Here is a 25728-nt window from a genome sequence, read left to right as displayed (position 1 = left end):
GATTATTTCTAGACCAGTCGAAACTCAATAATGTTTACTTTTCTCTAGACTTTTCTCTCTTTACAGTTAGGGCTACTGTCTTATTGAATAAAGTATCCTTCTGACATCTCATTTGGTTTTTAGATTCAAACTTATAGATAAATGAAGATCAAATATCAAGTATTTTTCTTGCTTTTTTCCTTACATTAACAATCATATTTTTATTTTATTGCATAATCATTCTCTTTATTTTAAACAAAAGACAAAACAGGCAAAAGACCAACAAATTTCTCATACTTTTTATTATATAACTATATAGTTTTGAAATATTTTTTCGGGGTAGGAATATTTGAAATCTTCAGGTGGTATCAAAAGGATGCATCTCTATCTGAAGAGGCTTAGCTAAGGTTTTCAGCGTCCGAGGACTATTTTAAGGATTCTAAGCAATAAAATATAAAACATAAATTTATATAATAAATAAGGCAAGAGTGCTTGATTGTATTCTCAATGCAAGACCTGATCAGAGCAACCTTATTGGGGAGATAGACCCAATGTGATGTTGTGTTTTACATCAGGTTCCATCTGCTTTTCATTACGGCTTCATGTATCATAACGGTTCACTAGCTGTATTGGAATACTGTAACCACAGAGAAACAGAGTTTTACATGTAAAAAATTTTGCGACTTGAAAATTATTCGTTCTTTGTTGTTTTTTTAAGTAAATGCATGATGCCTAAATCTTATTTTGTTTTAGTGGCTCCTGCCTGATTCAATTGTTACCATGGTGCATCAAGTTATTGTTTTTAAAACAAATACAAATAAAATAACAAAAATAACAAAAAGCTTATATAAAAACAAAAAGATAATTTTTCCTATCCACTAAATTGCTTATTAGTGACGATGTGAGCTTTTGATACCACCTTGACAAAATATTAAAAAGGTATATACCTAAAATTTTCTAAAATGCGATATTACAATCAAACAAATAAGATCCTATGCATTATAATCAGGGATGCCATTCAAGCTTTTCCTAGACAATATAAAGATATTTTTTTATTGTTTAGGTATTCAAATAATCGATTTTGTTTGAAGTAACTGATTGGTCTTTATACATTATTAGCTATTTAATGTTCAATGCGGAAATTAGAATTGAACCTTCGTTAAATATTTCTTTATAGAATTGAGCTTTAAAATTGAACTAAGAAGTCCCTAAAACTTCTGTTTCATCTAAAACAGCATCAGTGGCAACCCTGGTTATGACTAGGTACAATGAATAGATGCATGATCAAGAATATAGCAGAATGGTTAGAAAATGTATTCAGTTCATTTTTCCACAAGCTCTAATTCTAAACACAATTGATTGATTTCCAAAAAGAAGTCAAGAGTCCTTCAATGTACCAGTAGAGTAAATTCAAAGATGCTTGTTCATTAAAAATATAAAAAAAAACATGACCTAATAAGGATTTTAAAAATCCTCGAAAAATGTCTAAAATAATATATAATTTAGTACTGCAAATCAGCGTATAGTATCAACTGGTGAGGTATTGAAATATAGTGTCAACAAATAATGAACCGTGAGCTCATACTTTTAAAAGAAATATTAAATTTTGTGGTCAAATTTTTAGATTTTGTAAATCATGCACAAAAATGATTCCACATCTACCTTTCCGTAAGTAGACGCTTATCAATAAGTTTCTTAAGTTTATTATATTACTTACTAGTGATATATTCAGCCGTTATGACAAGGTTAACAAGTCTGTTGTTTTGAACTTGAATACTGAAGATATATCTTTATTTGAACTGAAACCCTAGTTCGGCCTATGATCCAATGATCCTCATCTGTTATACGGTAAATACATATTTTGAAAAATTTGTTAGCTTTTTTCTTAAGTCAGATTTAAAGCTTCACTTCAGCACAGAGGTGCTTGTCTTACAAAAAATAATATTAGGTGATTCTTAAAACTAATATCTGATATTTCATATTCTCTTAATTAACATTACACTTATATGAAACCAATTAGAATTAAATTATCCAATTTTTATCTAAATATTTAATTACTTGATTAATACCATGTCATTATTCAATAGTAGATATACATTCTATTAATTGTCTGAAAGACTGGCTAAAATCGAATATTTTGCTAAGATATATTGTAGTCAGATGGCTGGCCCCGCATCTTTTATTTTTGGCTCATTTTTATTTTATATCATTTCAATTCGATTTTATAAAAATGAAGAATCCTCTTTACTTTTCTTTTAACATATAAATTGGTTGTCTTCAGACTCTCCGTTTTCATCCTTTTAAAACCAGTAAGGTAAAATCATAGTGAAATCGAAACACTGTCATGGCATAAGACTTACTGTAATTACCATTAATTTTCATTTTTAACTAAGATGGCACTGTAATTGCGACAAAATCGCTCGTTTTTAAAAGCTGGTATTAAACTTTGACAGACTATGTGAAAGAAAGCAGATTATTTCAGGTGTGTAAATTGCAAAAGAAACCATCCTTCTACCTCCTCGTTATGTAGTGTTAGAAGAAGGAATTTGGAAGTGTTGAAAGTGGCAGAGTAACAACAGATGAGCTACGGGAAAGCAGAAACTGTATACAGATCATATGCTGAAGTTGTCAATAAGAATATTTACAAAGAACATTCAGTGAGAACGCACAATGTGTCCCAATTTGGAGTTAAACAAGCTATAAACAATACTGCAAACAAAATTGTTATTGGACTTTTGCTATCACCAGAATTATTGGATATGGCAAACTTACCGTTAAACGAGAAGGTAGAGAAATTATGTAAGTTAATCAAAAACCTAGGAATTGCAGAGTTGGATTGTAGTTCAGTAATTCAACAGTGTAAAAACAAATCACTTTGAGACAAAGGCTGAAAATTATTTGATGGAACGCTCAATTTATGGTTAAAGTGAACAAAGATCTTCTGCTGGACTATTGTACCAGTGTTGATGCCAATATTTTCTGTATTCAAGATACGTTCTTAAAACTATATATGAGTCCTAAGTTTCGGAATTACAAGGTGTTTCGAAGGGACAGATTGGATAAAGATAGTGGAGAAGTCATCATTAGAGTCAAGAAGCAACTTAATCACACTCCTATCTATTTTAATCTTTATGATCTTTGTGAGAGGGAAGTGGTTGGATGTTAGTTATATGTGTCACCATCATTGAAAGTTAATATATTTAAGTTCGATAGTCACAATGTAATTTCTTTGAAAATGCCTGAAATCTTACAAAAAATACTGAACTTAGTACCTCAAGGAGAAACAGTGATGATAATGGGAGATTTTAATGCTCAACATGGAACCTGGTGCACTTGTTGACTAGAAAATAGAAATTAAAAAATTGTAGCAGATTTCCTGTTAGAGAATAGTGAAGTTTCTCTTTTGACTCATAAAGATTTGCCAACCAGACTTAATGAAAGAACTGCAACAATAGATCTAGTTACAAGCTCAGCGAGCTTATCCTCAAAGGTTGAATTAAAGAATGACAAAGCGTCATGTTTGTATAGTGATAACGACCCAATAATCACAGAGCTCTGCTCCCAAAATGCTGCAAGAAATCAAAACAAGACATATAGAAAGCTGAGTATAAAGAAAGCAAATTGTTATTTATTTAAATAAATATTGAAAAAAATAGACATTAGAAGTAAATTGAATTGTCAGGAAGTCTTTGAAGCAAAAATTGAGACATTCCAAAATGAACTGAGAGAAGTTGCAGAACAGGTAATCCCTAAGGCAGGAGGAAGACAAAAAGGACATAAATTTAGTCTATAGTGGAATGAAGACTATGGAAAAAAGAGATTTAGCCAAAGTAAGGAAAATGTATAACAAATTACCAAATTTTGAAAATTACATGTCGTGTCGAAGAATATATGCTACATTTAGAAAAAAAATCTTTGAAACAAAGAAAACATCTTTTGAAAATTTTTTAGAAAGATTGGATTTCAGAGAGCCTGCAAATCAAGTTTACCGTGTGGTGAAAAATTTAATTAATGGGAAGAATGAAAATATTGAGAACAGTCCTTTGATTGTAGATGGTGTGACAGTTACTGAAGATCAAGAGAAGGCGGATAGAGCAGCAGAATATGTGGGGTCGGTGATAGGCAATCAAGATGAATTAAGTTACCTGTAAGTACTAACAATTGTAAAAATAAAGAGACCAACTGAGATAGATAATGAAGAATAAGGTAACAACTCATTTACAATTGATGAATTGAAAAGTCCTTGAAAAAATGCTACAAACAGCACCAGTAAACGATGGAATTTACCCTATATGTCAAAAAGTTGGATGAGAGATGGGTAAGTGTATTATTAGACATCAAGAGTACTGTTTGGGACAAAGGTTGTTTCCCAAAAATATGGAAATATCAAATAGTCATTCTGATTCCAAATAAAGGAAAAAATTCAACCACATTAGAAAACTACAGAATGATAACTCTTCTTCTTGTATTAGGTAAAGCCTATTAGAGATTAGTTAAAGTCAGACTAAACTGGGTGTTAGAGAAAGCGTAGCTATTAAAGGAAGTTCAGTGCGGCTTTTAAAAACAAAGATCTACCACGGAAGTTTTGACAATGTTTATAAATGACACAGTATTTGCCTTGGAAAATTTAAAGTTTTTAATAGCAGTATTCCTTGATGTAAAAACGGAATTTGACAACATGGTTCACAGACATATATTGGAAGGGGTGCTAGAAGCAAGGATTAAAGGACGTTAACTTGGTTTTTCACATGATTTTCTAATGAAAAGAGAAGTAAATGTGAAGATAGGAAAAGCAAAATCAGTGAGGAGAATATTGAGGCGTAGAGGGGTCCCTCAAGGCTCGGCTCTGGGGCTTGATTATTATAATATTAGTGAGTTCGACATCCCGTTGGACATTGGTGGTGAAAGAGCTGGTATATTTGCTGATGATAATGGTTTTTGGGTTATCACCAATTGCATAGAAGAAGGACAAAAGACTATTCAAGAAATTATTAACTCGTTAGAAATATGGGCAGGAGAAAACTGTGTTAAATTTTCAACTCAGACAACCAAAGCAATGCTGATAACCAGGACAAGGAACTTTTCACTACCTAACTTAATGCTAAACCATGTACAAATAGAATTTGTTAATGAATTTAAGTGGCTTGGTTTGACTTTTGATAAAATCGTAACTTTCAAGTCCCATATAAGAACTTTGAAGACACCATGTGAAAGACTGATAAATATTATGAATATGCTTTCTGGTGCTAATTTTGGTCCAAAACCACAATTTATGGCAGAATTTTATCTAAAATACATTAGAACCAAGATAGAATATAGTAGCCTGATATTCTTCGCAGACAGTAAGTCATTGCTGGAAGAATTAGAGACAATCCAATACAGTGCGATCAGAATAGCTTTTTCTGCAAGAAAAACCACTCCCAGGCCATTCATTTTATCAGAAAGCAGACTTGTTCATCTTGTTGCTCAGAGAGAAATACTAGCTTCAAAATATTGGAGAAAGATTTGGATTGCAGACAAATCCAATCCGATTAAATCCAGACTTCTTAAAGAAGGAAGATTTTGGTGTTCAAGCAGAAAGATGCATGGATTAGTAAGAGCCAAGGAAATTATGGAACGGTACACAAATGAGTGCAGTCTAACAGAAATGCTGAGAGTGCTGAATCTGAAGATTGTCACTTAATGGAAAGCTAGAACAGTCCCTTGTGAAACTGAGTTTGAACTAAGGAATGGTCTTGACGTGGCAAAGTCCTGTGGAATGTTGAAATATTCAAATTATGACAAAGCAGTGGGTCCATTTACTTATTCGTCCAAGACAGATCAACCATTGGGAATGGCTTTTGTCAGTCACTAACAAACGGTGATGAATGTGATTCAGTTCTACTCTTCAACAAAAGTATATTAATCTGAAGTAATGGCTATAGCCGAAGCTGTGAGAAATGTGTATGAGACAGGGCGCCATGGTGAACCCAATAGAATGTCTTTGGACTCGAATAGTTACCTAGAAGCATTGAAAAATATTTATACGTCTCAGTCGGTTGCTGGAGAAATTATTTATTGCCACAGTGAAATACAAAAAGTACTGGATAACGGAAATGAAAGTGCGCTTGATTGGGGGCCAGGGCATGCAAATATAGAGGGAAAGGAATGAGCGGACGAAGTGGCAAAAAGTGCAGCGGAAGGAGATGGATGTGTCTTACAAACCACTACTCCAAAGATTGTAAATAGAATATCTGAAATTATAAAGCTATTAAATGAAAAGGCATTCGAAGACATTAAGGCATTTTCAATGAATAGATACATAGTGGACAAGAATGACAAACGATTTCATAAAGCAGTGTATGGTGAACTAACTAAGTCGGAGGCGAGAATATTATTTAGACTAATATCTTGTCATGCAGCAACACAAGCATATAGAGCTAGATTTTACGGTGAAGATGGAAAATGTACATATTGCGGTGAAGAGGAGACAGTGAATCATATGTTGTTTCAATTTCTGAGAACGGAGGAAAAAAGAAAACAAATAAGGAAGTTCGTGAAAGAAAAAAAAAGATTGGTTCAAGACTATTTACTAAGTAGTGAAAGATCTTCAATAGACTATAGTGAAGGTCTCAAATTAAGATTCAAGTTCATAAAAGACATTAACCGAATAAATACACTAGAGTGAAATATGTCAGTTTGATTCAGAAGAATGAAATCCTCTCAATTACTCTAGGACGATGGGAGTATTCTCGTTTCCTCATCATCATCATACTATGTGAAAAAATTGACTTTTTGACTTAACAAGTCAAGCTAAAAATGTTTTTGGTATTGTTGTTGTCATTAAGGACCATTTATTTCAGTTCTTGATATTTATTTGACAAAATTGACTTTTTGACTTAACCAGTGAAACTGAAAATGTTTTTGGTATTGTTGTTCTCATTCAGGACTATTTATTTGACTTTTTGAAATTTATTTGACAAAAAATTGACTTTTTGACTTCACCAGTGAAATTGAAAATGTTTTTGGTATTGTTGTTGTCATTAAGGACCATTTATTTCAGTTCTTGATATTTATTTGACAAAATTGACTTTTTGACTTAACCAGTGAAACTGAAAATGTTTTTGGTATTGTTGTTCTCATTCAGGACTATTTATTTGACTTTTTGAAATTTATTTGACAAAAAATTGATTTTTGACTTCACCAGTGAAATTGAAAATGTTTTTGGCATTGTTGTTGTCATTAAGGACCATTTATTTCAGTTCTTGATATTTATTTGACAAAATTGACTTTTTTACTTAACCAGGGAAACTGAAAATGTTTTTGGTATTGTTGTTCTCATTCAGGACTATTTATTTTACTTTTTGAAATTTATTTGACAAAAAATTGATTTTTGACTTCACCAGTGAAATTGAAAATGTTTTTGGAATTGTTGTTGTCATTAAGGACCATTTATTTCAGTTCTTGATATTTATTTGACAAAATTGACTTTTTGACTTAACCAGTGAAACTGAAAATGTTTTTGGTATTGTTGTTCTCATTCAGGACTATTTATTTGACTTTTTGAAATTTATTTGACAAAAAATTGATTTTTGACTTAACCAGTGAAATTGAAAATGTTTTTGGCATTGTTGTTGTCATTAAGGACCATTTATTTCAGTTCTTGATATTTATTTGACAAAATTGACTTTTTGACTTAACCAGTGAAACTGAAAATGTTTTTGGTATTGTTGTTCTCATTCAGGACTATTTATTTGACTTTTTGAAATTTATTTGACAAAAAATTGATTTTTGACTTCACCAGTGAAATTGAAAATGTTTTTGGCATTGTTGTTGTCATTAAGGACCATTTATTTCAGTTCTTGATATTTATTTGACAAAATTGACTTTTTGACTTAACCAGTGAAACTGAAAATGTTTTTGGTATTGTTGTTCTCATTCAGGACTATTTATTTGACTTTTTGAAATTTATTTGACAAAAAATTGACTTTTTGACTTCACCAGTGAAATTGAAAATGTTTTTGGCATTGTTGTTGTCATTCAGGACCATTTATTTGACTTTTCGACATTTATTTGACACAAAATTGACATTTTGGCTTAACCAGTCAAACTAAAATATTTTTGATATTGTTGTGGCCATTAAGTGTCATTTATTTGACTTTTTAACATGTCAAAAAATTGACTTTTTGACGTATCAAACTGAAAATGTTTTTGGTATTTTTGTTGTGATTAAAAACCATTTGTTTGGACGAGAAGGTTTTTTTAGCTTCATTTTGCATCTTGCAATTGTATCTGTGTGTGAGAACAGAAATAACAGATTTTGTAGAAAAGAGCAAATGACTTTTAGTAAGAACAAAGTAAATAATAGATTTTGAATATGTTTTAAATGTTGAGAACCAAATAATATAAAAAATTTTTTAAATAAAATAATGTTTAAAAACTGTCGCATGACTCTTTTTGGGTTTTCGCAGTTGAGTTGACACTCATAGGAGATACAGTCTCCTTGCTATTAATAACACTTATGTGGCCTTTTAAGAAATAACTGATGGGCTAATTTATTAATTAGGATAACACTCTTGGATTACAGATAATAAAATAGATGGATTATTAGAATAACAGATTTTGAATTTTTCTAATATTCTGAGAACTCACTATGACAGAAGAATATGGATTGAACAAATCAATAAAAATAATTGATCGATAAAGTGTGAAGTAAAACTAGGTTTAACAAAATATCAACCACCCTTCTTATATTTTCACAGTTCAGCTCATTAAAGATGGAAAAGTCTCTTAGCCATTACGAACAGTTATTGGCCTTTAAAAACGTTACTGTTTGCCTAATTTCATTAATTACAATAATAATCTAATGTTCATTATAATTAGTCAAGAGAGGAACTATTATGAAGGATAATCATGGTTACATTTTATGATAGATATCATTCTGATTTTATAGTGGTCCATCATTAGTGTGAACACTATGCCAATCCTCTGTGACAGCATTTCAGCCTTAGACATCATTTATCAGAGGGTGTCTAGTTAACATAATAGTGAAAGTGTATTGAAGCCTAAATAAAGATGTTTTAAATAACTTTTAAGCTGAACCATGTCATTGATATTCCTTTTAGTAGACAGTGTTTCACAAACAGTGACAGAAATTCACAAAAAATACCAGATATTTCGGTCACATATGCAGTGACCGTCATTAGTCACATTTTTTTTTTCTCGTCAGGGAAAGGCAGTGTGGTCTCCGAAATTATCTACGTCATTGAGTTTTTTTTTCATACTCCGAAAATGATGAAAGTTTATTTCTACCCTGCATGAGCTAATCGAGTGTTTTAACAAGATGTACAGAAACATGTTCCGTCTCATGAAAAACTTGGAAACCGAATCAGATAAAGACGAAATTAGGAAAAAAAGGAAAAAATTGGTTAAACAAAAGCCTGGTATCAGCAGAGAAAAAAGCAAATACAAATTCAATTATATTCCCTTGTTATTTATTTTTCAATCTGCATGGCGACCTGACTAAATCAAGAAATCATTCGTTTGATTGGCAACTTTGACAGCGTTTTCAAGTCAAGCGAAAAATTTTAAAGAAGAAAAAAATACCGATAATTTTTCGTCGATTATTTCATTTCTCCTTAAAACATATCAAAAAGGAGAAAGAAAGAAAATAAGTTCTTATCAATAATATTTTTAGAAGACATACACAAATTAAAAGCAAATAAACACTAACTTGCATCAGTTTGCATGAAAACAAACAATAAAACATAAGCCCAGCCTAATAATAGGGAGGGGAATAAGGAAAAGGACTGGTCCCACTGTGACTATTGCTAGGGAATTCACTTCCAGTACTGATAGTCAGAGAATGTAATCACTTATGGCAGAAGGCGTGCTACCTTTTCATTTTTTCTAAGGGACAATGCCATGATTTGAACCTATCTATATTCCCAAATTTTAACGTTACATCCTGTAGTACTTTGTGTTGTTGATTTTTCCACCTCTAAGCGGTATTTTGAAGGTTATTCTAGCCTCAAAGTTTCCTCGTGAAAATTTATACCCAGGAACACTGCTATATTTGGTCAAAATTTTGAAATATACTCTTTGCTATATTTCTGACTTTTTTTAATTTATTAAAAATTGGATAGAATTGAATTACTCGAATTATAGATCTAATTAAATGAATAACCGAATTGATTAGAATTTATTCATAGCGTCTTAAAAAAAGACTTATTGTTACCGGAAATATGACCAAATAGACAAAAAGTGAATTCCCTGTCATTAAGCCATAGCAGTCAACAAATGTCAAAAAAAGAAAATTCAGCAAAAATTCGTACAACTAAATTTAAATAAATACTCAACCATGTTTCAAATATCACGGGGGAATAAAAGGCAGTGTAAAAAATACAAATGGTACTCCTCAATCATCTAAAACAAAGGCTGGCTGATTAAGCTCAACCCAAAAACAAAGTTCTCACATAATCGTTCACATTGCCTGTCACTCCATATTGGGTATTGAAGGGCACTTAGACTTAACAAAGTCAATAAAAATGGGGTTGTCTAGCTCACGGTCTTAACTTGCCGTTTAAACTTCAAACCCAATAGCCACGGGTTGGCCATATCTTTTGCGTCAAATTAGAAACTATGTACTTTACTATGTAAGTAATTTGAAAAATATATAAGCTAAAGAAATGTTCACTAATAAAATCATCAAAGTTAATCGTTGACGGGCAAACCAGTCCTGAAAAGAAAAGAATGAAATTAGCTAAGGTAGTACGAATTTGCGCATCCTATCCTATTAAAAAAGTAATTATAATTAAATAAATTTACCTAATTAAAATTCAATAGCATACATAATTACTGTGAATAATCAATTCAAGTAGTAATCAGATTAAACATTTTTAATTGAAAGGTAATTAAAATTATATGAATAACATATTTATACAATCAGCAAAATATGCAAGACTTATTCAGATAAATCAATAAAATATATTTGATAAAACACAAGACTGATATAACTAAAAATAAAAATAAACGAACAATAATTTTGGCTTTTAGATCATTAAATAGCTCCTACTTGGTAATTACAGGCTCATTAAATAGCTCCTACTTGGTAATTACAGGCTCTCACATTACTTGGTCATATTTAAAGATTCGTTAGTTCAGCCCTATACAAGAAATCATACTATTAAAAATTACTAATCTCCCATTTTACTACTTTTACCTTTCCAGGCGTGACCTAAGTACAGCAAGTTGAACAATCCTGAAAACCTATGACTCTGGTTAGTGGGGTACTAAGTTTGTAAAATGGTATTTAAATAAGAATCTGCCAAAAAATCTAAAGTAAAATTAAAATAATATTTGAAACATAAGAAAATACGAAAACGAGATCAGAGATTAAACCATTGCTAGATAATAGGGCCTAATTTATTCCAAAGTCAAAAAGTCAAGAGCAAAAATAATGAAAGCCAATAAAATGTACTATCAAGTGAAATATTCTTCTTAGTACCGACATAATTTAGACGGTCTATTTTGAAAATAGTAGTAGAAGGTAAAAAGATTTAAAACACAGCTTAAAAAATCATTACTGATTAGAACATTTAATGAGTTTAAACATAGAAATACAAGCTAATTAACAATTCTCAAAGAATTCACTCTTTGTAATCTCACAGTATTTTACAAAAATATGCTGCTTGAAAAAAAATTTTGATGCATAATTAATTTCCAGATATCCTTTTTCTTTCAGGCTTGGATTTTTTTAGTGGTATTGATATTTGGTATATGTTGAAATTATAATAAGACTTCCCACATTATTTTCTCTTATTTGCTTTCTTACTCCAAAAAGTTCTACAGATATTTTTTTTAGAAGAACACAATTTATAAAGGTGTTGTTGATAATATCATAAAACACTGTTTAATAAGTACTATATTATTTAATTACTAACAAATATTAGGATTAACTTGCATCAACATTAGTTAATTACTAAAAAACAAGAAAAGATAACGAAAAAAAAAATTATTTGCCACTTTCATTTGTCTTTTTTGACTGATTATGATTTTCCATGTTTTATTCTTCGTTAAATTTTTTATTCTCTGCCATTCTTTTTCCTTTATTCTTTTTATTCTCTTTTTATCATGTTTAGCTTCTGTAGTCTGGGAATTATTGAATCACCTATTAACACTAATATCTATTTACCGTCAAGTTCATTCTCTTAAATTATTTCAATCATTAACAAAACTAACGTTCATTTGATGCAAATCTATGTGCGGACTTTTTTAATTTTCAAAAACTAAAGTGTATTTATAAATAATTTAGCAATAAAAATGCGGAAATTTATCACTTTAATATGCTTTTATTTGGTAGGCCATTTGTGTTAAAATCGGTTGTTGTTCGTTATCAGCCAACAAGGATCACAAAAGAGAATAAAGTACTATTACTTGTACTATTACTAACAGCTTTTATAGCGCAAAGCTAACCGAGGTGTGGGTTCATACTCCTCTTTTACTCCATTAAGTAACTGATGAAAAACAATTAGACTGAGAGGCTAAATATGGAGCTCAACTTTTGAATAGAGGCCAGTTTTTTTTGTTTTTTTTTTTAATTTAATATTTGGCGGACTCCCAAGTTTAGAGTTTAGTGTCCTTTCCCTTTATTTAAGAAAAATCTTGCCATAGGGTTTCCTGTTGCTTTAGAAAGGCTTCATACATTATACATGCTCTTTTCACGGTTGAACATTGACGGCAACACTGACGAAAATGTAACACCGCCCTAAAAACATCATAGCTTTGAAACAATAATATAAAAAATCTTAAAAATTACAGTTTCAGGCGTAAATATACGTAATATGGGGACGGGGAGTATTTTTTTTTCATTCTGATATCCATCGTACTTTAAATAGTTGTATGCACAGAAAAGACCATATACCATATTGGCCAAGATAGTTCAGACCATGGGCGTATCTACAGAGGGGGGGGGCTGAAACCCTGCTCGAGGTCTTTGTCTGAATCGCAAAAACGTAACAAAAATGCATGTAAACAGATTTTTGATGGGTCTTTAAAGTTTTTTACCCCCCCCCCCCCCCGAGGAAATAACCCCTTCCGAACAAAAATCCTGGCTATGGCCTTGGTTCAGGCGAATTGTAAAAATTTTCAAAAGAAAAAACAAACCTCTTATGTTGTTCGTGCGGAAACCAGGCGGGACGGTTATTAATTTGATATTTAAGTTTAATCGGAAAATAAAATCCTCGAGATTTAGACTGTTTCGCTGGTTGGATGAAAGATAAAACTACTTATAAATTTAGGCTTTTCTTGACGTTTTTTTATATTCTCTAAATTTTATGAAATTTATTTATCTGCATATATTAAATAGCACTTGTCTACATTTCACATTGTTTTAAATACACAATATTTTATGATTTATAAACTATATAGAATATATGGTGGAATTCAATGAAATCAGTTGGAATATTCTATGAAATTCAATAGTTTGATTCTCATATACTGTAAAAAAAGCAATTTTTTATTTCGCCTAGAATCGAGCAATAAAATTTGTCACTAAGAATTTTGTTATATGCATATTATAGAGGGTTACTACTAACTACTACTAACAACTCATCGCAGCACCAAGCCGCCTGAGGCCAACACAGCTACGCACGCTCCTCCTCCACCCCAATCGATTCAAAGCATCCCTTTTTACACCCGCCCACTAAGTTCCCATTTCCTTTGAATCTCTCTTTATGACGTCCTCCCACCCCTGACGAGGACGACCTGCTTTCTGTTTAGCCCTAGACGGTTGGCTGAAAAGAACAATCTTCGGCAATCTGTCATCCTTCATCCGCACAACGTGCCCTAGCCACCTCAACCGTTCTTTCATTATAGCCCTAGAACGCGGTATTGAACCACATTTTTTGTATAGCCTATTGTTTGAAATACGGTCAGTCAGCCGGGTACCCAGAACAATCCTTAAGCAATGGTTCCATATTATTACTTTTTTTCGAGAACAAAACTGAACAAATAGTGGGGGGGATAGGTGGAAAGAACTAGTCAAATCACCTTCGTAAAAATTAAAAAGTGATGCATAAAATGTGATTTTTCTCTTTTGACTCTTCCCTATCGGAAGGATCCTCTGATATTTATACTTCAAATACAGTTTGACGCAATAAAAATTGCTGACAAATTTTTGGATGTGAATTACCTTACTTCATGCGATTAGTAAGTGTCCGTAACTCCCTGTAAATCACTCATCGAGTACAGGTCACGCGATGGTATACAACGGGTACGAAAAACGAACATTTTTCTGGATTGCTGTTATAACCAGAGTCCGCAGTTTTCTATTCTCACGGGAGTGCAGATAATATTTTTATTTTTTACACCCGACGTCGGAAGGCAAGAAAGCATTTTTTAGTACATAAATTGAGCACTGTCGGAAGATTTTGTTGAAAGGTAAAGAATATTTTGTCTAGTTTTATAAGTTTAGTTTTAATTCATTTTTTTCCGGGGCAGGGGAAGGGTACTTGGAACTTTGTGTATGGGGGAAGGAAGTAGGTGATCTTTTCCAATTCTAGATAAAGAGTATACACCACAGCTTTTTCATGTCAGACAGGTTCTTTAGATAGTTTCGTTCTTTTTTTAACTGATTAGAATACTGTAGCAGACTTGTGAAATCTTGGACAGAAATGTAGACGAAACAAACAGATATAGCCCACTATGGACTTTCATAAGACATTTTCAATCAACTTTACGTTAATAATAGAAAAATACAAGCATGGATCTTCAGACGATCTTAAGTTTTAAATCCACAATTAAATTATAGACTATATAAATATTATATAATATAGATATTATATAAAGATATAGATGTCATGCGAAGGAGCTTACTCTAACAGCTGGACTGGTTAAATACAACAAGGGATTCGCTCTGTATCGTTCAGCTTCTGTTTGTTGCCTTCGCACTTCCTCTCGTCTTTGAGAACTAAGTATTGAAGCTTCTTCTCGCGAGAGAAGGGGTGTTTTAGTTGCTGCAGTAGCTGCTGCTGCTGGGTCTGGCAGGCTCTTCTTTCTCTGAAGATTTACCACTGGAGCAGCCTGAAAATATTAGTTCATTTATTTTAAAATCTCTTGTGAAAGATTGTTCTGCGCAAGTTCAAACAACTAAAGTCATTCAGAAAGTTTTTGAATTGGTTTTTGCCTTCAATAACAAAATCAAATTGCTAATTAGTATAAAAGTAGCTAAATTATTTTAAAAATAGGTATGACATACCCCCTCTTCATGTCCTCAAAAATAGGAGTTTTCCTCTCGTCCAACATCGATTTCCCCTCTTGTCCAACACTACCCAATTTTAAATTCAATAATCTGTATGGGCTATTTTTCAGATAAAATATGTAACCATTTTTCTAAAAGAAGAGGGTTAAAATATGGGGCTTTTCACCCCGTAGGGTTTTTTAGGCTCGTGGGTTCGCTGACAAAACTACTGTGACAACTATTTCCGCAATATTTACGTAACGAGCCTAGCAATAAATTGTATAGCCTGGGTTTAAGACCGTAAAAACTACCTTTCATGCTCATTAGGATGAGTTTAAAGCATCGATAAAGTATGATAGTCCGAAAAGTAAAATTTGAAAAAACATTACATAAACAATCGAGAATTTAAATCAGACTGACTGATTGTTAAATCGTTCTTTCACACTGTACCACAGAACCAGGGTTGCCATTCGGTGAAATAATCACAGATTTTAGTGAATTTTTTGTTGATTTAGGGATTTTCTTCAATGATCTAGTATTTTATATATACTAATTTAATGATTTTTTAGGCAATACCAAACATAACTAGAAATAGTGGTAAACCACTAGGGGTGGCAACACTGAACAGAACCTTTCACACTAACAAAACTTGAAACTCTTCAGTGCACTATGTAATCATTCGGAACAAATTTTGTCCGTAAAGACCCCATTAATAATGAAATTTTAATAAGACCAAGATTAGCAAGTGCTAATTTTAGCCAATCAGCAATTCCATAGAATTTTTCAGTTAATCAGAAAACTTCAATTAAAATTTTGATTGGCTCAGATTAGTACTTGCTAAATCTCAGTGTTAGTAAAATCTTATTATGAACGGGCCCTTCCCTAAGCTGTGCCAAGAAAGCTCGAGCTCTAATTAGGATTTTGCGCCACGTAACAGAAAAGTGAATAACGCAGCAACAAAATTTAATTCTGGATTATTAATTAATAAATTTTGGAAATGGATTAATAAACTTTTCCTAGAAAAAATTTCCAGCTTAATCGGGGCTAAATCTTCATTTTAATTCACCATTTTTAATTTTTGAATAGTTTGCTTGTGATGATTTTAGACAAGGATTATAATATAACTATCGATTATAAGTTGGAAAAAAATATACTTAACGTAGCGTAAATAATCACTTTGCATAGAAAATTATATACGTAGTGTGAATACCCCTTAATGCGTCAGATCGAGAATCTAGCGTATTGGTTTCTAAACATACTATTTATGACCATACTATAATCATTAACATAATGGTCTAAGAAAGAGCTTAAGGTCTCGGATGGGCTATATTATCTACAACAATGTGGATTGATCTTTAAAATTTTATCTTAAGAACTTCTTATTAATAACTTTATCTTTAGTAAGTAGGCTTTGAAGAGAAAGGTTTATCAAAAACAAAAAGAAAGGTTACTTTCCTATAGTCTCGTGGCGAAAATTGTGCTTTAACATCATTGGTTTAAGTCTTATTTTTGTAAGGTATTTATGTAATTCCTTAAATCTATTAAATAAAAAAAAAGGTTTTTTAACTGAAAGTTAGGAACGACGTTAAAACTTAAAACAAACAGAAATTATTCCGTATATGAAAGGAGCTGTCCCCTCCTTAACGCCTCACTCTTTACGCTAAAGTTTTTTTATTGTTAAAAAAAAATAGAGTTGTGAGAAATTCAAACTTTAGCGTAAAGAGCAAGGCGTTGAGGAGGGGACAGCCCCTTTCATATACGGAATAATTTCTGTTCGTTTTAAGTTTTAACGTCGTTCCTTACTTTCAGATAAAACAACCTGTTTTTTTTTTATTTAATTTTTGAACGTTTTTGAATTAATGCAGGTTTTTATTTTGGCTCACCGTGCATGAATAATTAAAACAAAATTTGCATATTAATTTTACTTTTATTTGGTTAAATTGCTTTCTCGGAACTTGTTTAATTTTATTTACGAACGTTTTTATTAGTAATAAATATACGTAACTTACGAAATAACTAACGTAACGAACTTCTATATTCATAGATTCTTAATATGTATAATAGGGGGTTCACCCCCTAGTCAATACCATGCTCTTCAAGCTAAAGTTCGAATTTTGTTCCAATTCTTTAAAAATTACGCCTTAATCACAAAGGCCGTTAATTAGAATAAATAGCTCTTATGAAAGTACTAAAAAATCTTTGGCTTAAAGAGCGAGGTTTTGACTAGGGGGGGGGGGGGAACCCAATCATATACATAATATTTTCTGTTCGTTTTAAGTTTTGATGTTGCTCCTTACTTTCAGTCGAAAAACCTGTTTTTTTTATATTTAATTTCTGATCTTTTTCTTTAATAATGCTGAGAAATCCGGCACCTCCTCCATAGTAAAGTGCCTTCCCTCATGAAAACTTCCTTCATGGAAAGATCCTCTCATATAATCCCCGACCCCCCCCCCCCACCTACCAGAAAAAATCCCACCTGAAAGCGTCACTATACTTCCCAATAACCAATACTATATGTTAGCATTGGGTAAACTTCATAACTTTCAGCCCTCCCCCCGGAAAATTCGGGGGATTAAGTCATCCTGAAAGACATAGTTATCATATTTTCGACCATGTTGAACAAAATGGCTATCTCAAAATTTTGATCGGATGACTTTGGGAAAAAATGAGCGTGGGAGGGGGACAATTGCCCTCCATTTTTTGGTCACTTAAAAACGGCATTAGAACTTTTAATTTTCGTTCCAATGAGTCCTCCCACGATATTCTAGGACCACTGGGTCAATACGATCACCCCTGGAAAAAAAAAATAAACACGCATCCGTGATCTTTCTTCTGGCAAAAAATGCATAATTCCACATTTTTGTAGATAGGTGCTTGAAACCTCTACAGTAGGGTTCTCTGATACGCTGAATATGATGGTGTGATTTTCATTAAGGTTCTATAATTTTTAAGGGGTACTTTCCCCCTTTTTTCTAAAATCAGCCAAATTTTATCAGGCGCGTAACTTTTGATGAGTAAGACTAAACTTGATGAAACTTATGTATTTGAAATCAGCATTAAAATCTGATTCTTTTGATGTATCTATTGGTATCAAAATTCCATTTTTTAGAGTTTCGGTTACCATTGAGCCGGGTCACTCCTTACTTACAGTTCGTTACCACGAACTGTTTGATATGGAAAGGGAAGCCAAATCTTCTGAGTCCCTGTTAAAATTCTAAGCCGGTAAAAGAACTAAAAGCTGAATTCCACCTGATTGGCTCTCTTCAATAAAATTTTTAGATAGTAACAAGGAAAGAAAAAACTTTTTGACAATATTTTAAAGTACTGTCTTTGGTTCTATTCTAAGCTAAGTGAGTTTTCCAGTAACCCTTAATTTAACAATGCTACTAATTTCCCTGACAGTTTTATTGTATCTAAAAAGTAAAATGTGAGTTGACACTTAGCGGTGGGTTGCACCTAGGCTGCATCATATACTAGCCTATTGGTTATTACAATCCTAAGTTAGGGACTTAGACCATTAGACACTGCCAATTGGCCAGTGTGGTTGATCGCAATATCTGCCTATATCTTTGTTTTCTACAGTTGCCTAATCCTATTGGATTCTATTGATATTTTTCTTTTTCATGTGTTGCCAACCAAGTCTCAAAAACTATTTTTAGCTTTTAAGTGATTGATTGTTCGTTAAAGTCTACTTGGGAAAGATATGACTACGTTTTTTAAATACATTTTTACTTTTTCTCTTTTTTATCTTTTTATCATTTTCAATTTTCATTCACAAGTTTTGTTACTGTTCTCTAGTACATTGGGAGGGGTTTCTTTTGAGCCTAGGAGGGTTTTTAAGTTCTTAACTCCCCTTCTGCCTTTCTCCAGAGCTTGATATCATCTGAATTTGGAATATTTTTATGTTGTGTGTAGCCCATATCTACACACTGTTGTACTTGAACTCACAAAAGCGGGTGGAAAACAAACTTGAAACATAGGAACAAAGCTGTAGCATGGAATTGGAACACAGATGTAGTTTTGAGTTTCATTTAGCGCAATGAATTCCTGAATTCATACCTTAATTAAGGAACAGCTTTCCTATGTCAGTATTACCCTATAGAGCTTATACGCTCATTGAGAGCTTATTCAATTGTGAACGAAACTTAGGTTAAACTGAAGGTGACTGTAACATTAAAATTTAATGAAGTTATGCTGTTATGAAAGAATTTTTTTTTTTTTTTTTTTTTTTTTTTTTTTTTTTTAACAAAGCAGTTAAACTTGGTAATGATCAATTTTTCTTTTAAACTAACCTATAACCCACTTAGTGACCTTGCAAATAAACGACACTAATTCTTCTTATGTTAGTTACGTTGCTGTTATGAATAAAGGTCGCATCTGACATTTTACAATTTCTGGCATAATCGTCAGTAATCGTTTGCTATGCCGTTCTGAAAATGAGGATTAGCAAGCCAAGGAAGATCAGAAGAATAAAAAAGGGATTGAAGATACATCACAATACTCTGGTCTTCCAAACGTGGAAAGCTTGACAAAAACTTTTAAACAACGATATCAGCGCAGAGAAATATACCGGGGGGGGGGAGGACCCCCCCCCCCCCGGAAATTCTAGAATTTATCAAACTTTTGGAAATTTCTTAATGAATCTTTTTTATTATTCCACTCCAGTACTGACAAAAATTAATCCTGAGTACGTGCCTGATGAGAAGTGCAAAGATTTCAGATACGACCTTTACGCATGACAGTAAATGAAATTCCAACCACAATAGGTTTTAGCTCATCTGGGAGCAGACTACAGCTCGCTCGCCGGGCAATCAATGCTAACTCTTGCTCATCCACTGACTCATCATCCTCGGCATTCATAACCCAATTCCACATCTTTTCTTCAAGTAAACACTCAGCAACAATTATCACAAAAATTATAGGAAGGAAAACAATCTACTGGTAATGTTAGAATTGTTTGAATGTTTTTCAATCCAAAATTTCACAAATCTCCGAGAGAATTTTCACTTTTATTGCAAAAATTGGTGATGCTAATTTATGTTGACCAGTTCATTGGTCTGGGAATGATAAAACTAGAAAAGTGTAACTGAAAAGTGTGATTTCTTTAAAGGATCTCTATTTTTATACTGATCATTCTTTTGGCATGTTATCCTAACTTGGGAGCCAAAATTCTTGCGAGAAACAGTGAGCTATTGGATGTTGCAATAAAAATGACTTCATAAAAAAAGAGAAAGAAATGACATAATAGCGGCCTGGAGCATACAATAGCCATGTACGCATTATACATGAATTTGTGTTTTAGATAACTTAGACACAACAGTATATTTTTACATATGTCCTGTTGTGGCACAGTGGGTTTGACCTTAGCTTGGTAATACGTGACTCAGAGATCGGTTTTGCTTTGGTGATATTTAGAATAATCATTGCAAGGCACTTCATTAAAAACAAATTTGATACAACTGTTATGGTTTTCTATTGTAGGATAATACAATTTTACTAAGCCTTCTGCTAGTCTGAAACGATTTAATTAGTAGTAAATTTTTCCTGACTTGTGGGGAGGAACACAATGAAATCCTTCGTTCCAATCGTTCCTATCGTTCCTAGTTAACAATTATATGGTTTACCAATTATATGTATTAGGGTCGCTCAGTTGCCACATCGGCCGGCTATATAAGGAAAACAGTCGAGAAAAATGATGTACGAGGTATACTACTGTTTTGACTGCATTGTGTGAATCAAAAGTTGTTGGGAAAATGATCAAAGGACACCATATATAGGCTACCCCTTTCCTATTTGGCCAGTTATCCTCATCTAGCTTTTCGTTAGACCTACAACCCTTGATAAACTTCATTGGAAGGCTCAAGACAATAAAACCTAAATCTAAATGTACTAACTGTTGATAAAGCACTAACTGTTAATCAATATGCCATACAAACAACGATTCGTCCTACTACTCGAATGTTACTAGGTATTCGGGTCGTCAAGTAGCCAAATTGACCAGATACATGAAGAAAACAGCCATAGAAAGGGATAATTGATGTGTATTGTGTGCTTAATTGTATTTTGGTAATCATATTTACTTGACTTAAAGCTCTTGCTCGGCAACAATGCCAGCGTAGATGGAAAACAAGAGGTCAGCACCGTTAGTTGTCTCCAGATTGACCTGTCGTGGGTGAAGGTTCAAGGTTCTTTAGGTTCAGTGTTGAGTGGACAGGTGAAGTAGAGGAAAGCAACAATGCAGCAAGGAAGACTCAATCAGCTCAGAAAACGGTAACAATTTAGAATAAATGAGGATCTCAAAGTTCTGTATTCTGTTAGACTATCTGACGCGTTCGATTTTGCGGAGGTGTTCCATCTGGAAAGTATCTACCTTCATCACCTGCGTCTGAGCCATGGGCCAAGTCTCTGGTGAGTACAGCATAACGCTAGCTACCGAGGCAGAATAAGTTCGTACTTCGGTAGGCAGCTGATATAGGGTTAGTGAAATATTGGTCTTAGAAGATGGCATTCACCTTTTCCGCAATTGCTGATATCTCTGCATCTAAAATTTCGCTTGAACAGACAGTTAAACCAAGTTGGGTGAACTGCTTGACTATCTCAACATTTTGGCCAAACACTTCTATAGATATTAGGGGGTTGGATTATGCCTTGCCCATGTGCATTATTCTTGTCGTAGACCAGTTTACTTCTAAATCAAGTTTTCCTGCAGCAGATGCTAGTGTTTCAAGAGTAATTTTGAGCTAACTGAGGCTTTTGCATACTAGTGCCACATTGTCAGCAAAATTAACATCCGGAAGAACTCTTTCGGCAAAATCAATGCCAAATGGCTGTACCAGTAGTATTTGCTTAGAAAATGGTCTATGACGAAATTGAGGAGTTCGGGTGCAGCGGCCCAGACTTACCAAACACCATTTCTCATTTGAAAACGTGAGGAGGGCTGACCATTTATAATGACAAGACTTTAGGTGTTATCGTAGAAATTTGGAATAGATTGACGATTTTCATGGGCACACCATCAGATTGAAGGATCAGTCACAGTGACCGTCTGTCGACAGTGTCGAAGGTATATCGAAAATATAATGATGGCAATCTATACCTTTCTTTTATATCCAAGAGTTTTCTCAACCAGCTGTCTGATTATACATATTTGCTCAGTAGTGGACCACCCCGGCATGGGCCCAGCAAGCTCAGGGCAACGGAGGGGATAAAGGTAGCTGGTTGCCCACTTTATGAACATGCAGAGAATTGACAAAGACCACTACAAAGACATAGACTGCACAGATAAAGATTGTCTGCAGTAAAATGGGTGCTGTCATCTCCCTGAATGTAACTTACTCCAGCAGTCCTTTTAAAACTTTATTAAGATTAAAATGATTTAACCAAGGAATGAATGCGTGTGTGATAGTTTTATAAAGTGAGTGTTTCAATGCATAAATTTGATTCTGATTTTCTTTTTATAAAATGTGGTTCTTGTTATTTATCATAAGTTTCTTTTATCAGTATTTATGTCAATTTTCTATACCATCCTCATTCTCTATGAAAAGCTATGGGTATCTATCTTGCTACGAAAAATACACGAAAAATATGAGGATACCTTAACAGTTTGATGGTATCAACACGTAATGGTGTCAAGCAAGTGAGTAGATGATTTTTGCTGAAACTTTTTAAAAGATAGGGTGTTGAAAATGATTTAAAAAATGAACTTTAAAATTAATTTTAACCATTTAAACAATGAGTAATTTCAAAGAACCTTTAGAGACACGTTAAAAGGAGTTATATGAACTATAAAAAGTAAAATTTTATTGTTTTAGTTTCTACGTTAGAAGCATACTTGTTATAACTTAGTGATCAGTATCACGTTGATATTCTTAAAATTTAAAATACCATGTTCTTAAAATACCAAAGTCGATTTTTTTTTTTCAAATTAGTTTCAAATAAGCGAAATTCTCGTAAGAATTGTCTTGTTCTAAATTTTTATAGTATCTCACGTTTTTTATATGTTCTGTGGCTATGATAAAACGTTTTTGCAAATGTTGGAGTGGAAGTGCTGTTTGAAAATGTCCATTTAATTGGCCAAGGCTCCACTAGATTACACGAGCCCTGCAAAAAAGGGCTTTGTCATAGATCCGAATAATTCAGGAGCCAAAATTTCTCTTTTTTGTATTAAATACCCTCTGTAGGCTTCGCCAAATTCAAAACGAGAATCTGAACTAAACGTTGTTCCTGACTCTGTAACCACTACAAACAGTCCACTTCTTTAATCCAAAAAACCAAGTACCATATTTTTGCGGTTGTTGAAGGTTCGTTTGAGTTTTTGGGTTTGTGTCAGGGTTGAAAATTTGTGTACATCCATTATTGTGAGTTTTCAAACACCCACCAAATAGTCCTAATTTTGTGCCGGTTGAATTCCATCTTTTCCCTGAATTGAAGATAGGGGTTGAGGAGCAGCACTTCCGAACAATAGAGAAGCTCAAGGAAAGCATTACATCTTTTTCAGATTATTACCGCATCAATGAATTTTTCTGTAAATCTGTATATTTTAGCGCACTATCTACATTTACCACTCTGTTAAAATCAGGACTCCTAAAAAGGCTGTTAGATGACAGTGTTGAAATGCTGCTGGAATACAGCTACGAACGCACAGGTAGAGGTAAACGCAGAGGCAAAAGGAACAAGTGGTATGTCATTCCAGTAAATACTTTGAATTCGTCGAGAAGGATAAATATTAAAAATTACTAAATTAGACTAAGGTCACTCGTAGGAATGGACAGTGAAACGCATTATAGAATCCCATCGACTTTCATACCGAGGTATGCTGGTGCAACAGTTTATGCTGATTCGGGAAAACTCCACCTGTAATATGCCCTAAGCCCCAGTCTTACAAGTCCCAGCTTCTGTTTGTTCAAATGATCAACTCCCGCTCTTTAAAAAGGAAAAGACTAGAAGCCTTCCTAAGAGAATGCAGCGTACCATTAGCAATCGCTACTGAATCTCTAGGATATTATGGATAATACTGCATACATTGCAGGTTCATCGTACCCTCTGATGAAGGCCTGATCTGGAGGGGCAACAGTATTGGACTATAATTTCGCAACGACCTCCCATCCAAACTTTAAAATCCCCAAATGACTCTTGTCATGAGGTAGTCTCAGCTGAATAGAAGCCTTCCCAACTGTTAAACAAGTTTTCGAACCCGATATTGGCATATCTATACTATCCAAAAACTGCCAAGACAAGGATAAAACTTATATCATAAAATATAAATAATACCATTTAAATTTCAAATCTTTCAAAATCTTCCATTTCAAATCTTTTAAATCTATATTTCAAATGTAAAAATATAAAGATTGGAAATAACTTTATATTAGATTTCTGACATTCAAAAATAGTGGCCTTTGAGTCCAAATATGTCTATTTCATATTCAAATTCAATTTTAAGATGTCAAAATTTGATAAGGTTGAAGACTGAAAACGTTAAGTAGTCTCTGTATTGTTTTGCCCAATCTTAAGGAATTTTTATCCAACCTCAATTTCAATTTGGAAACGTTAAATGGATAAAAGAAGATGAAAAAAACCTAATTACCCACCCAAGATCCGAAATTGGAGCAAACGAGAAAACTCTGATTCAGAGAACTTTTCTAGTTGTGAATGGATTTCACTTAAAAATACAATCATAGAACCTTTTTTGTTCTAAATTAAAATTGTATTTTCAAAATATATTATAGCTTTTATTGTAAATGTTTTAAATGGACTTTAAACAAAATAATTCACCCTACAGTGCTTAAAAAAAAGATATAAATAGATAAAAAAGAAAGAAAACGCGCTAAAAGGTTTTAGGTGGTGCTGGTTTGACAGGATTGACAAGCAAGGACTCGGTTCATTTCGGAGTAGATTTAAAAACAGAAACAGGTCTGGAACTATGCTAAAAAAAGTGAAAAAGAAAAAAACACAAACAGACCTTAGCTGGTGCTGGTTTGACAGGATTGACGAACAAGGACTCGGTTCGTTTCAGAGTAGATTTAAAAATAGAAACAGGTGTGGAACTATCCTAAAAAAAAGTGAAAAAGAAAAAAACAGAAACAGACCTTAGCTGGTGCTGGTTTGACAGGATTGACGAACAAGGACTCGGTTCGTTTCGGAGTAGATCCTAGGACAGGTATCTCTTGCCCCATTGGCTCAAGCGGAGGGTTTCTTCGTCTGACGGATAAGTCTGGATCGTTCATGTCATACACTTGACTTAGACTCTCGATGCTTGGTATATTCCCATTTGTATTGCTCCACTAAAAAAAAGCGGGACAACTTCAATCAATAGCTTAACATAACAGTATATATTTGTTAGAAAGTGAAGTTTATTTTTCTTCTGGTTTATCCAAGTTTTTAAATTTCATTTCATTTAACTGTTAACTACAATGCTCAAATACTTTAAAGAACCTTTATGTACCCATATGCATTTTTCACCTTTTTCTTCAATATTAATAATTTTTTGAATCTGTTATTTTTTTACAGAAGCAAACCTTTTGAGTCTTCTAAGC

At 33.1% G+C, this 25728-nt stretch overlaps 1 protein-coding gene across 1 annotated transcript in view; it reads right to left on the bottom strand.

The window, feature by feature from the left end:
* Positions 1-7393: 7393 nt before the first annotated feature.
* The window catches only part of jp (junctophilin), a 403025-nt gene continuing 384690 nt past the window's right edge, over positions 7394-25728 (bottom strand). The window contains exons 12-14 of the mRNA XM_089096954.1: positions 25282-25476; positions 14833-15039; positions 7394-10696 (exon numbers count right to left, since the gene is read on the bottom strand). Of these exons, the coding sequence (XP_088953080.1) occupies positions 10610-10696; positions 14833-15039; positions 25282-25476 (489 nt within the window). The 3' untranslated portion in view covers positions 7394-10609. The remainder of the gene's footprint in view (positions 10697-14832; positions 15040-25281; positions 25477-25728) is intronic.

This window comes from Artemia sp. Qi Xiang Cuo, chromosome 11, assembly GCF_049724085.1.
Source record: "Artemia sp. Qi Xiang Cuo chromosome 11, ASM4972408v1, whole genome shotgun sequence".
Taxonomy (NCBI): Eukaryota; Metazoa; Arthropoda; class Branchiopoda; order Anostraca; family Artemiidae; genus Artemia; species Artemia sp. Qi Xiang Cuo.
This window is presented reverse-complemented; position numbering and strand designations above follow the sequence as displayed.